Consider the following 15,581-nt stretch of genomic DNA (forward strand, 5'->3'; position numbering starts at 1 on the left):
GGGGGATTATCAAGAAATTCGCAGCAATCTTGCTACGAAGCAAAAAGCGGGACCAGAACGCAGGTACGTACCCAGATGTAAATCTCGCAATGAGAAAAATGGAACACCACGCTGCTGTAATAGAAATGTGAATGTGGTTCCAGGTTTTAGTAACCTCCAAGCGACACATACCGTTGCTGTGACGACAGCACTGTTGTTGCGGAAGGCACTTTCCACCCCATCACTCACCAGAAAAAAAAATGTCAAGATGTCAGGTTACAATAGATAACCCGAGAGATTGGATTAAGTACTGAAAAACGTCAGCTATAGCTATAAAACATTATTTACTAGTATTACATTTTTCCCGAAAAAGCACTTCACAAAACGAAAACGTTATTTTTGAAAGCACTATATTTCCCTTTGCTTCTGTAGACAGCCTGCCTTAGTGGTACCTTGTGCAAAATAATCTACTGGAGAATTCATTGGAAATGTACATATCACTAATTAATGATGTACTATATATGTATATAATATTTTCATTGAATTTTCATGTGTGATAAAAATAAACCAAATACAATTAAAAGAACAAAAGTCATATTATATATATTTATTTACAGTATTTTGAAATTAAAAACTAAATTATAGTTAATTAGCAAACATAATTATTCATATACATACATACATAACTGTAATGTAGTTATTTATATTCAAATATCAATTAATTTATTTTTAGAATATTTTATATTAAATAAAACAAAACTTTTTAAGTAGGAAGACAAAACCTGAAAACCAAAATTAAAATCAAAACCCTTGAAAACTGCAGTTTTTGCATGATTTTTTAAACGCCTAATTTTAGAAAGTGCTAGTTGGGCAAGTTGGTTTGCGAAATGCTGTATGATATCAATTAAAGCAATTTACAATTAGAAAGATTGTGAGTATTTCGCCTTAAGCTGCTAAAAATGCGTTCGAAGCAATTGCTCTATATCGAGGAAATTAAAGAAGAATTTCGTAATGTTGTTTGTGTTCGTGTTTTCCAGATAGTTTTTTTTTTTAAATTCAACTACTCGATAGCTGGTTGTTTAAGCTAGATATGCATATTTACAAATCGATGACTCTACTAGGGGGCTTACATGCACTTTTGAGGTCAAAAAAATTAATTTTAATTTAATTTAATTTTTTTAATTTGCTAAGGCTGCGCTAGAATTTGCAATTTTTTAGATTTGGAAATTTCAAAATTGAAAAATTTTCTGCAATAAGTATTACTTAAAACGCTGAGGTTTTTCAATATTTTTTTTTCAATTTTCAGTTAACATTACTGTCAAAATGCTCATTTTTTATTTAATAGCAAAATTTCCCTCCGCAACTAGTTGCCAAGCGTACGCACCTGCTACTAGTCGCTTGCATGTAAGCCCACAAAATATCAAATTCAATTGTCATATGATGATTTTAAAGAGATTTCGAATTTATTTTTTGCTATTTAATGTTTCAACTACGAATTGCCAGCTAATAACTACTACAACAATAAGTATAAATTTTGTTTCGATTTACGCTTTAACGAATGTTAAAAGTTGGTGTTGAATTTTGGTTTATCGACTCTTAGCGGTACTTGGTGGCAACACCAAGACCTTTGCCTAAAATCGCTCCCCTTCTGCGTCAATAATATTGTGTGTAAATATGTGCTGCATATGGTTGCAGTGTGGCTTTGCTGCAGCCAAAACAAGCAAACGTTGCGTGCAGGGGAAGGTGCTTACCGAGGACCTGAGGACCTTGAGGCACGTGTTCGATTCAAGAAAAATGTACATGTGTATATTTCGTAGTCTAAGAAAATAATAATATGTAATTTTATAGTTTTTCGCTCTTTTTATATATAAGTAAATGTAAATCATGTTAATTAAGTTTTGTGGTTTTGAGTTGAATTTAAGTTTAGTGTGTCTGTTTGCCTACTGTTTAGCTTAGAACTATTGATTTTTTGTGGTTTTTGTAATTCTGACAAGTTTTACTACAATTTCTATTTTATTTTATTTTTGTTTGTATTCCAAAATTTGACACTGCTTTACGGTTTCTGCTTAATACTTTTAAAACATTTTTTTTCGCTTAAATTTCACATTTGTTCGTTAGTACTTGTTTTTGTTGTGGCTTTTTGCTTCACCTATTTTTTCAATAAAGTTTTTTTGTATCTTTGGACCTAAGAATTTCAACTATTTTTGCCGTGTTTTTGATATTTACTGTCAAATTCTATTAAAATGTTAAAAATATATTTAGTGCTATGCTTCTAAGTTTTCAGTTATTTGTTTATTATTTTTCACTTTTATTACTATAATTGAATCGTTTAAGTTGCTAAGTGATATTTTCAAGTTTTTGTTTCCGTGTTTTTTTTTGTCTAAATTTTATTTTCATATTTTATGTAAGTAAGTAAGTATATACATTGCTACGTAGTTGTGTTTGAGTGTGTGTGTGTTATATTTAACTTGTTGTTGTTGTTGGTTTCATGTTTTACATAGTCACTTTAGTTCTTTTACTTAGTACGTTTTTGTTTCGTGTGTTCTCACACACTTTACTCAGCTATTTAACTATTTTTTGTTTGTCTTAATTAATCAAGTGTAGTTGTTGCTTCTTTTTTGTTTTTGCATTAGAACTAAAATTAATAATAAAGAATAAAGAAATGTGTGTTATTGTTGAAAATAGTGTTGCACAAAAAATTAAGTTTGCAGTAAAAAAGTAGAATTACAATATTTATGGCTGTTGCTGCTAACAATAGAAACGTACACCATCCACCGAAAGGACCTGCTTTAATTTTCATTTGTTTTGTCGGTTCGGTTCAGGAAACAAGTGCACTCCCTCAACGGTAAATATTGATGTCTCTGTAAGAGAAGAAAAAATACATACATATAAATGATATCATTAAATTTACACACATTAAATATATATACAAAGTCCAACTAATGCTACACTAGAAGAATCGAAATTGCCCTACACTTTTTTTGTTACCAAATTAATTTCAAATAATACAAAAAATAATTTTTCTCCAAAAGTGTAGTGATGGCATGAATAACAATTTACAAGAGCCAGGTAAAATTCGATTTAATTGTTTTTCTTTTAGTAAACAGAGGGGGCCATAGAATTGAATGAAATTTCAGTGACAATCACCATATTCACAAGCTGGACGAAGTAATACAGACTTGACCTTAATATTACAGTCGAATGCCAATAACCCTAAAATTTTCGGTGTGATACTCGACAGTCTGTACTCCTTGACTCTTCACACGACCGCAATTATTGCCAGAGTACAGAGCTTTTAAAAAATACTCAAGTGTCTAGCCAGCAGCACATGGGGAAAATAAAACACAACGTTGTTGGCGACCGGTCCTTAACTACGCCGCATCACTACACTATAGCCGCCTGGTTGTAGTGAAATGCAGACGAGAAAGCTTCAGATATATCAGAACACTACACTACACTACTATAACAGCATGCCGCTTAATGTTTCCTATCGAACATCTGCATAGTGAGGCCCATATGCTCCCAGTTAAGGAGCATAATGAACTCCTCTCCAAGCAATTTCTGCTGCAGTGCTGTCATATAAATCATCCCTGCAGTCACCTGCTTGAAGCGGAACTGGCTCCTAGGAGCATAAAGAGGTATTTCCTCAACGACGTCCACGACATAAGACAATACGACAACCAGACTTCGGACCAACTAACTTCAGACATGCACTGTCCACCATTCACAGTGGAGCCATAAACACCTTCACCGACTCCCTTTCAATCAATGGTTTACTTGGAGTTAAACCACCACCCATTGTAGACGACAGTTCGAGTTGACGCGAGAATCGCAGCGCAGCTTTGCTCTAGATATTATAGCAGTTTAAACTCGAATTCAACTAACCCTATACATTGGACACCCTTCTGCTGGGCCTACCGTTGGAAAAACCTCGATGACAACTTATCTGTACCACAAATTGGTTTACTATCAGAGAATTGGAATATATCATTGTTCTAAGTTAATGGATAGGGAACCATAACTAATTTGAATTTCGCAAGCTGATTATGATTAGAAGATTTTGTTAACAGTCCAAATTATCGAAAGAGGCATAGTTATTATGGTTTCATGAAATTTTTTACACAAACATAACCAAGAGAAATTTAAGATTTAAAATTTAAAGGAGACGTCAGTGGACATGTTGACATTTTGAAGCCAAAAATTCATTATCGTTACAAATTTTCTTTCTTGGCGCCATTGATTTATAAATATTATGTATGTAAAGATTTTTATACGAACATAAATACAAGTAATTTATGATTTTGTAAGAAAAATCTTTCAACTGATCCACAAAAATTTCAAATAATACAATTTCTCAAAATTAAGGGTTTTAATGAACTCTTGAATTTAAAAATTAATACAAACGCCTATACAAAAGTAAACACATACTCATAGATAAATCCAGTCCAAATTTTGATCTGATTATGTAAGCTGATAAGTGTACGAATGTATATATGCAGTCAGAGTGCATTGATACAAGCTGGAAGGGAATATGTCAAATATCAGCATACTTACACATATAGACGCACATTATTATCTCCATGTGAACATGTATGAGTGAATGTCTTGTCTATGTAAAAGTGTGTTCGTGCGCGCCGGTTTATGTGCACATTGATTCAAATAATTTGGCAGGAAATGAGATTGCCCGTCGATGGAATAAATTAAATTGGACTTTCGTTGAATTCCAAAAGCTTTTAGGTCAGGTGCACTTAGAGTGTCATTATATGTGACTGCGGTTTGGTTAGCGGGCAGGTGGCAATGTGCGGTTTGCATTGTTTGATGATGCGCTCAATTGCAAATCATATTTGCGGCAGACTTTGTGTGTAGGCCAAACATATTAGTTGCGATCACAAGCACAGTTCAATGACTTTATCAGAACTGCATCTGATTTGAATTTGCAAATGGAAGAGTACATTCTCTAACAAAAGTATTCGTTTTGTGGTAATTATAGAAGGTCTATAAAATAAAATGCATTATTTTTTTTTAATAGAGGACTTTTGGGTTACGCTATATGGCAATAGAAAGATAAGATTTCGTACTACGCAGGTGCTGACGGCTAAGAAGGTTTGAAAAGGCTATGTATAAAGGATTGGCAGACGATTATCTACTATGAAGTGCTCTCCTATGACCAAACTATTAATTCGGACCTATACTATCACCGATTGGATCGTCTGAAGAATTGTCAAGGAATTGTGTTGCATCAGAACAACGCCAGACCACATCTATTGATAATCACTCGCTAGAAACTGCAGAAGCTTATTAGTTAAGTTCTTATGCACTCATATTGTACTTTGGACTTAGCATCCTGAAAAGCCAACAAGTTTTCGAACAACACAGTGCATAACTGATCTCATTCATATAATCCCAAATAAGCTTAATAAAACGTTACAATGAATTAGAAAATAATGGAATTTTTTTCACTAGAGATCTTTAGTGATCGGCTGTCACAGTTATGCCGTCTATATTTTTGTACCGACTATTACATAGCGTTACTGGACTATTTGAGGAACGAAATCACCGAAAACCGGATGAAATTGAAGAAAAAGAAAATGTTTTTTTACCAAGACAATGCACCCTGTCGCAGGCCAAAGAAAAAAATGGCAAAAATTTGTGAATTGTATTTCGAAGTGCGTCCGCAACTAAAACATGCCTCCGCCGACTATTTCCTGTTCTCAAATTTCAAAAAAATGCTCATTGGGAAGAAATGTTCGTCGAATGACAAGGTGATCGCCAAAACTGAGTACTATTTTGAAACAAAGGACAAATCGTACTACAAAAATGGTATCAAAAAGTAGGAGGGTTGCCATAATCAGTGTGTCACCTTTGAAGGAAAGTATGTTGAATATTTTTTGCCAAAAAAATGTGTTTTACTATTGAAGGCTGGGAACTTTTCAAATGACTTGTATGGTTAGGATACTTTGACCTTCTGTCAATCCATGCATAGACCTATTGGTCTTAGTAATGCTAGAGGGAGGTTCAGTTTAATTTGAGTTGAAGTATTCGTCATAAAGCGTTTTGCAAACTTCAAAACTTGAACCGATTAATAACTTGTTAATGAGTCAAATCAAAAACAAAATTGAACTGGTCACATTTCAAGGAAAAAGAATGAGTCAGGGCATATCGTAGTCATTTTGGAGCACAGTATAACTGAAACGTTTTTTGTCATTTTTTGCAACTTATTTGGATTTTATCGAACTCTTAGTTATAGATATACCGACATTAGGGTGATTCAAAAAAAAAATTTTATTTTTTTTTCAATTGGTACTCGCAAAAATGGGTTCCTAGACACCTCTAAGAAAGCCTCTCCAAATTTTTTTTCATTGAGTTATAAAATTAATAAGAAATAAAGAATTTTTCCAAAAATAGTCAAATTTCAACCGTTAATATCTTTTAAACGGTTGGGTTTACGAAAAAATCATAGTAGACCATTTTTATAGAGCATTCAATTTCCTACAAAACCTAATTAACAAGATATTTTTTCAAGTAGTTGGAAGCGAGATATAAATTTTTCTATCTGATAATAAGAAAAAATAGAAAACCGTTAGGCGGAGGACCTTCCCGTTACAATTAAAATCTCATATTTGGAGAGGCTATCTTAGATGTGTCTAGGAAACTAATTTTGAGAGAACCAATAGAAAAAAAAAAAAAAATTTTTTTGAATCACCCTAACCTAAATACTTATATATGACAAGGGAATGATATTTTCCCTTCCCTATGTTCAAAGTCACGTAAAATATATGTAATAAAGGGTGATTTTTTAAGAGCTTGATAACTTTTTTAAAAAAAAAAACGCATAAAATTTGCAAAATCTCATCGGTTCTTTATTTGAAACGTTAGATTGGTTCATGACATTTACTTTTTGAAGATAATTTCATTTAAATGTTGACCGCGGCTGCGTCTTAGGTGGTCCATTCGGAAAGTCCAATTTTGGGCAACTTTTTCGAGCATTTCGGCCGGAATAGCCCGAATTTCTTCGGAAATGTTGTCTTCCAAAGCTGGAATAGTTGCTGGCTTATTTCTGTAGACTTTAGACTTGACGTAGCCCCACAAAAAATAGTCTAAAGGCGTTAAATCGCATGATCTTGGTGGCCAACTTACGGGTCCATTTCTTGAGATGAATTGTTGTCCGAAGTTTTCCCTCAAAATGGCCATAGAATCGCGAGCTGTGTGGCATGTAGCGCCATCTTGTTGAAACCACATGTCAACCAAGTTCAGTTCTTCCATTTTTGGCAACAAAAAGTTTGTTAGCATCGAACGATAGCGATCGCCATTCACCGTAACGTTGCGTCCAACATCATCTTTGAAAAAATACGGTCCAATGATTCCACCAGCGTACAAACCACACCAAACAGTACATTTTTCGGGATGCATGGGCAGTTCTTGAACGGCTTCTGGTTGCTCTTCACCCCAAATGCGGCAATTTTGCTTATTTACGTAGCCATTCAACCAGAAATGAGCCTCATCGCTGAACAAAATTTGTCGATAAAAAAGCGGATTTTCACATTTCGAACCGAACACTGATTTTGGTAATAAAATTCAATGATTTGCAAGCGTTGCTCGTTAGTAAGTCTATTCATGATGAAATGTCAAAGCATACTGAGCATCTTTCTCTTTGACACCATGTCTGAAATCCCACGTGATCTGTCAAATACTAATGCATGAAAATCCTAACCTCAAAAAAATCACCCGTTATATAAACAAATATTTATACTTTTTTTAAGATCTTGACAGATTAATAGTTCGTTATTAATTATAAATATTAATTTTAGTTTAATTAAATTATTAGAATTAATTTATTAATAATTAATTAAAATTATAAAAATAATTAATTAATTATAAATCTATTTCTTAATTTCAATTATTAAATTAAATTTAATAATTAAAAAAAAGCTAAATTAAATTTAATACTTAACATTAATTAATTATAATTAGAATTATTTTTAATAAATTAAAAATTAAGAATTATTTTTATAATTTTTAAAAAAATTTTAAGATCTTGACAGATTAATAGTTCGTTATTAATTATAAATATTAATCTTAATTTTTAATTAATAACTAATTTTAATTATTAGAATTATTTAAATTATTTTATTAAATTAATTTAATTTAATAATTAAAATTAATTAATTATAATTATAATTATTTTTATAGTTTTTAAAAGTTTAATTTAGTCTAATAATTAAAATTTATTAATTATAATTAAAACTAATTAATTTAATTAATTATATTTATTGATAAGACACCGAAATATTCACCAAAGTTAGTGGAATAAACTTGGAATAGCAAAAAGGGAAAAAGTGTATAGTGTAAAATCGCAAACATAGCACTTTTATCACCGACTGTATGCGCTACTGATTGCTTTCATAACATTTACATTAGTGCTTAGAAGCTCAAGAGCCATTGAGGTAATTAATGAGATATTTCCATATGTACACACGCGCATATTAATATTTTCGCACAAATTGGCAAATAGGCAAATAGGATCAATAGCACACGCGAGTATATAGTATAACAGCCAGAAATAAGCAAAGAGTTCACATTTGGTAAACTTATTAGTAAATTAGCTTGTAGTGTGACATTAATTTCAATTTGTACAAGCACTCCACACACTCCACCCACTCGCTGGGCAAACACTTCGCATTTAGCATTTGAACTCATCAGTAATTGCTTCATGTCAAATTATACTGAAATATGATTATGCCAACTAATGAATTGTGTGCAAATGCGAGTAATAAATAGTTGTTGCTGTACGTTGTGGCCGCTCGTCAACTGCAGTTTTGCTTGCATAAATTATATTATTCCGCGCTGGTTGGCAGCACGAAACAGCCAAAATTTCAAATTACTCGTTTGTACTTCATTTTAGGTAACTAATGGTGTTGATGGCACACAAAAATTCACGAAAATTCCAAACTTTTAATATTTATGCAAATGGAGAGAAAAATGAAATAAAAACACTTAAATTAACTCACGCACACACAAATACAATTTTGGGCTAATTAGTGTTACATAAATAAACTGTTGGCTATTCATTTAATTTGTTTCAGTTATTTAGTTATAATTTTACCGCAAAAAACGGAATATTATGAAAAATTAAAAAATGTAATTAAAACTAGGATTTTAAAATTGCATGTTTTTTTTTTTGAACAAAAAGTATATTTGTAGTGTAATAATGTCTGCTTTCATTTCCCTGTTGGAGCGGTGAAAGTTTTAGAAGTCAGCTAGTTTATTACTAGCTAATTATGGTACAGTTGCCAGCTCATGTATGGAGTGCGGTATTTATTATGGTTTCTACAGTTCAGTTGATTCCAGTTAGACCAGGTTGGATAACACTGCTCTACAGTAGTTTTGTTGCCTTTGGTAGCCTGTACCCATTTGCATGGGAAATTGGCGACATCATTGTTACGGGAAGCATTCCGATAACTTTGGAAAGGTAAATGGAGGATTTCACTGCGTAAGCAGGCCAGACTGTAACACTAGAGATTTCCAGGTTAGATTTTTATTCAAGCCTTTAAACCTATCGCATAATTTCGGTACGAAACCTGAGGACGAGGTCTATAAATGATACTTGTATACAAGAAAAGGTTGCGAAGAGCTCTAGACATGACTGAAAGTTTATATTTTATTGCTAACCAGATGATAATCGAGCAAAATATAAGATATGCAAAAAGCTTAAAAACAGAATTACATTCAATATTTTCACGAATAAATTCGGAATCTGGGCATTTGAAAGCACAATATAATAAAAAAATAAGTACGAAAAGGCCTTGTTCAAGTATAGGGTGGGCCATATAAAATTTTAAATTCCGAAGATAGGGCGTAAAAGATTGAGTGTAGCGTTTGCTGTATGGCACGTAGCGCCGTCCTGCTGGAACCAAATGTTGTCCAAATCTTCCTCTTCAATTTGCTTGAAGAAAAAATCGGTTAACATTGCGCGATATCGCCTCATTCATCATATCATATCATATTCTTCATTTTCGAAGAAAAATGCGCCGATGTTTCCACCAGACCAAAATCCGCACCATACAGTGATTCGTGCTGGGTGCATTGGCTTCTCAACGATTACGTGCGGGTTTTCTGTGCCCCAAATGCGACAATTCTGCATGTTAACGTAACCATCGAGATGGAAATGAGCCTCGTCCGAAAAGATGATTTTTCGGTAAAATTGACCATCCTCGGTCAAACGATCTTCTGCCCAATCTGCGAACTGTAGACGGCTTTTTTCTAGTGAATAGCGACTCATTTCGTAAATTTTAGACTTTTTACTGAATATCTGTCACTTTCCGAATGGTATTTGACGTTTCCAATGTCGAAATATAGATTATTCAAATTTAAAACGTTAGTTGGCCAACCCGTTATAAACGAACATTTCACACTCTTGCAATTTCTCAGGACAAAAGCCGGGAAAATATCTTAAGGCGAAAAACGTCAACCACATGATCTGAATCCAAGCTATTATATATGTATGTATGTGTATATACTATATATAAAACAATACACTGACCGCCGTATGTGGCTTAAAGGTTTGTTGAAAAAACAAAAATAATTATATTTAAAATAAATATATGGGAATTCGGGTAACTCGTAGACGAATTGCAGATATTTTTGGCATTAAACTATAGTATACATTAAATATGACCAGTTAAACTTCACGAAAGTTTGAAGATCTTATATTAGGTATATAGGAGATAGTATTGACCCGTTTTTATTTACTTTTTTTCAATAGTACAAGCAGTTTAAATGCCACAAATTAATAAAATGTTCCGATGAATTCATCAAGGTTCCTCAATGCAAGCACCAATCAGCCGAGTGTTCGAAAGCCCTCATATTAGTTATATGGGGGCTACATGAAGTTTTCGCCGCATTTTATCCATTTTAGACACAAAGATACATTAATATGTGTAAAACACGCTATCTAAATTTAATTAAGATAACTAACATATTGACCGAGATACATATGTGATACAAAGACACCCGAAAGTCCGAAAATGTTTATATTCGTTGCAATACACTTATGCCACTTAGCACTTGGAAAATCCTCCTCCTCACAGCCTTCTTAGATTCAGCTTTTATATCCTCAATTGAGTCAAAACGGTGGCCTCGGAGTAATCATTTAGTTTTGCTGAATAGCCAGAAGTTACACGAAGGTAAATCAGGCGAAGAGCAGTTGAAAATGTGGCAAAATGATCACGAATAACGAATGCTGTATGAGATGGTGAATTATCGCACTTCTTTGTTCAGTAAATTTAGACGTAGTAAAAATCGAAGAATTCATTTTTAGAGCCTCTTAAATACTATTGAATATTTTGAAGTGAAATTTAGCATAGTCATGTCACTAACAGTAATACCAACTTACCGAAAAAAAAATTATCGAGAAAAAAAATTACCGATTCGAAAAACACGCGAAGTATAAATTAAAGAATTTTCTCTCTATTTCAATTATATATCTCACACTTTAAGCGATATTTTCGATAAAAAGTCTGTGTCCACATATTCAGTGTATAGGGCCTTGAACAGTTTCTGTTCGTTTTGGGGAAAATTTTAGTCTTAAGGTGGCATATTCTAAAGGCACTATTCATACCAAGTTTCAACACGAATTCTTAATTTATAATTAGATTACAGCTTGGACGGACAGACAGACAGTCAACCGGTATATATAAGTATACATTAGGGTGATTCAAAAAAATTTTTTTTTTTCGTTTGGTACTCGGAAAAATAGGTTCCTAGACACCCCTAAGAAAGCCTCTCCTAGCATGAGTTCTTAATTGTAACGGGAAGGTCCTCCTACATACAAATTTCTATTTTTTTCTTATTATCAGATAGAAAAATTTATATCTCGCTTCCAACTACTTGAAAAAAAAAATCTTGTTCCTTAGATTTTGTAGGGAATTGAATGCTCTAAAAAAAGGTCTCCTATGATTTTTTCGTAAACCCAACCGTCGCAGTAACTCTATTCAATATGAAATGGCAAACCATGCTGAGTATAAATCAAGTAACACATACGAGAGCAAGGAAGATTACATGAAAATTATAGAAGTGAATATATTTCACATTTTTTGCTTTTATATTTCATTCACATATTCGAGTATACATTTTAATTGCCATACTCAGTAATGAGTGCTGGCTAACTATTTTTCCGCTGCTGTTTATTTTAGCATTTTACTTGCCTTTGTATGGCCGATAAGTGGTTGTTAAACGAAATCGACATATCCAAACATACAAACATTCATATAACTTTCGTCTAAATTCAAGTATATAAGCTTTAAAGGAGCAGCCATATGGAATGTTTGAGACCATAGCAAATACTTGCACACACTTTATGACTTTGCAAATATGCCAAGTACTAATTTCATTGAATATTTAAACACAATCGAATAAGCAATTTTCTTTCACCATTCGGTGTAATTTGCTTTCAAACCACTTCTGGTCTTATAAATAAATAAATTGAATAATTAAATTGAGCAATGAATGTGAAAAGTAAAACCGAATTCCATTCATTCCCGAACAATAAAAAAATCTTTCGAATATATAAATACTTACACGGACATCAATAGTCTTATATATAAAATAAATACATGTTTGTACATACATACATATGTATATACAAAGCAATTTGCAAGAAATGGTGTAAGCAACGAAGAAATAGTACAACAAACAAACCGGCGAGGAGTTGGTTGATACGCTATTGCCGAAAGACATGCGGACCAACCAACGCATATGTTCATATGTATGTATGTATGCTCGTCCGTTAGCAGATGCAGGCAGCAAGCAGCAAGCAAGGTGCGCAACAACGAGTCAACGAAGCATTAAATGCAAATTGGGAAAACACAAAAACAACACTGAATGAGGAATCGTTACGACTATTACAAGCGCTTCTCCCAGCACTTATTTGAATTACAACCAAAGTGCAATAACAAAGAGCTTGCTAAATATACAACGATAACCACGATGAAACTGCAATTGGAACTAACCCATTTCCCCCAAATATTGGTGGCATGTGGCAGGTGCTTTCGTAGCCACTGGATAACTGGCAGCAGCGCGGTGTGTTGACGCTTTGTTGCTTCAAAACACGAAACGCACATGTAATGCGAGGAGCATTGCAAAACCAAGCCGAAACGAACACAACACAACAACAACAACGACGGCATTATTAGAAAACATTGCCTACCCCAAAAAAGTTTTAGTTGAGTCTACGGAAATCGGCCCGAATGTGCCGCACTTGCATGTAAGTATGTATGTCAGTGTTACTGCTACCGTCTATAGCCACGCACACACGTTGCTAGCACAAAAACCTAAATTCAAGTGCATTCGCCGCGGACAGCGCCACCCGCAACGTAACGCAATGCCGCTGTTGCCGTCTCGGTTTTGTGGCACCACTACACTTACTGGCATAGCTGGCGACTGCTATCGCTTGCAGCGCATGTTTTATGAGTGTTTACGACAGTTTGCAAATTCGAGTTGCATTTGGAATTGCCATTTGGTGGCATTGTGTTGCGACAGCAAGGATTCGAAGTGATTGTGCCACAATGCAATCGCAAATAACCGGCGAGGAAAACTACAAGGATATGTGATTGCACACACTTATATACCATACATACACAGTTCACTATGTATTGCAGTGCGTCGTTGTTGCTGCCATATTGACGCTGAAGTTGGGCTTGCTGCCTTCAGCAGCTGGTCGCATGGCTGCTCATAAGTGCTTTTTTAGTGCTTGGTGCAGTCATTCGGTCGTCGTAATGAAGTGACTTAGTCGCTGGATTTACTCATGATTTGTGGTAATGATAAAACGGTGTTTTGTTCTTATGCATTACTTGTTTTATGGCGTGCGCATATAAGTGCTCCCGCTGGTGTCTGCTTCCAAGCGTGAATAATCGAAAGCGTTCTGAATGTATGATTCTGTCATTAATTGGCTTTTAATACTGCGAATCGCATGGATTTGAAAGGGATATGAGTGATTAAGCAGATTAGCTATAGCAATGTGCTGCACCCTTTTAAAAATTAAATTTAAAAAATTCTTATATTGAAATTTATTAAAAAATGTAAAAATTAATTACTTTTAGTTGAAATGAAGGAAATTTATTGCTGGAGACTAAAGCCATATTTAAGCATACAAAAAAATGGTATGTAAGGTACGTCACCTTCTGGCGGTGCAACATGTAAGGACGCATCGAAAGTAAACCGATAGGGACAGCAAACGAGGTCATATTTTTTTCTCGATCTTTTGGCATTTCTCTTCAATATATCAGCCATTACATAATGGAATGATATACGATCCGAAAACGAGACGAAATTTTTAAAATTTTCTACCCAAATTCGGAGTTAGTAGCCTCAACTTTAAAAGCGGTATGTCTTTTCGGATCAACAATTGAACGTCAAGTGGAAAAATTTTAATCCACAGGCACAATACGTAATGTCAGTGAGACAAAGAAGTACTCGTAATATGGAGAATATTGCTGCCGATAGTGCATCAATTAAGGAAGACCCAAATCAGTCTCGCACACGTCGCTCTCACGTCGTTGTGGCAAATTTAGCGAAACGATCTTGACCTACATCCTAAGAAGATCAAATTGACGCAAGAACTGAAGCCGCTTGACCGCCAAAATCGTCGAATGTTTGTGAATTGGGCTGAGCAACAACTTGAAAATTATCCGAATTTTCCTCGAAAAATCGTCTTACGCGATGAGGCTCATTCCTGGCTGAATGGCTTTTTTCAATAAGCAAAATATACATTATTGGCCAGTCAGCAATCCACACGTACTCAATGAGTCACCATTACATCCATCGGTTTATGGGCCGGCGGCGTCATTGGGCCGTACTTTTTCCGTGATGATGAAAACCGGCTCGTTAGTGCGAATGGGAATCGCTACCGCTCAATGATAACCGACTATTTTTGGCCCGAGTTGGATGATATGCACTTGGACAATTTGTGGTTTCAACAGGAAGGCACCTCAAACCACACAGCGAATGTCACAATTGATTTACTAAAAACCAAGTTTGGTGAACGTGTTATCTCACGAAATTGCCCAGTCAATTGGCCGCCTCGGTCGTGCTATTTGACGCCGTTAGACTATTTCCTGTAGAGGTACACCAAATCGATGGTCTATGCCAAGAAGTCAGCAACGATTGATATAAGTCTACCCTCAACTGAGCGGTGAAAAAATTTTGAAGGTGAGGAATTGGTAGCATTATTCGATAAATATTTTTGCCGTACACAAGAAGAGCTCGCAAAATCTTTGGGAAACACTGAAGCTGCCATTTCAAAAGGTTTTAAAGCAGTCGGGCATATTCTAAAGCAAGGAAATTGAACTGAAGCCAAAATACGTTGAAAGACGATTTCACAAGTCAGAAATGCTGTCTGAACACTACAAAAACAAATGCTTTTTGCATCAGATTGGGGCTGGTGATAAAAAGAGATCACTGCGAGACCCAATCGCAAAAAATCATCATCGAGCACCTCAAAGGCAACGCCGAATATCAATTACGCCAAGGTACTCTGTATTTTGAGCAGTCAGAAAGGTGTTTCGTACTTTGAGCTTATAAAACCGGGTGAAACCCTTAATGGGAAA

The 15,581-nt window shown here is 34.5% G+C and overlaps 1 protein-coding gene across 3 annotated transcripts in view; it reads right to left on the minus strand.

The window, feature by feature from the left end:
* Window positions 1–571: 571 nt before the first annotated feature.
* LOC105227140 (cyclin-dependent kinase 14) overlaps window positions 572–15,581 on the minus strand; it is a 335,072-nt gene continuing 320,062 nt past the window's right edge. For 2 of the 3 annotated variants that reach the window (XM_011206351.4, XM_011206350.4), the window contains one exon: window positions 572–2,840. In XM_011206351.4, coding sequence (XP_011204653.1) covers window positions 2,776–2,840 — 65 coding nt within the window. In that variant the 3' untranslated portion in view covers window positions 572–2,775. The remainder of the gene's footprint in view (window positions 2,841–15,581) is intronic. The other variant, XR_003845847.2, reaches the window with a different exon arrangement.

The sequence above is a fragment of the Bactrocera dorsalis genome, chromosome 5, assembly GCF_023373825.1.
Source record: "Bactrocera dorsalis isolate Fly_Bdor chromosome 5, ASM2337382v1, whole genome shotgun sequence".
NCBI classification, from domain to species: domain Eukaryota; kingdom Metazoa; phylum Arthropoda; class Insecta; order Diptera; family Tephritidae; genus Bactrocera; species Bactrocera dorsalis.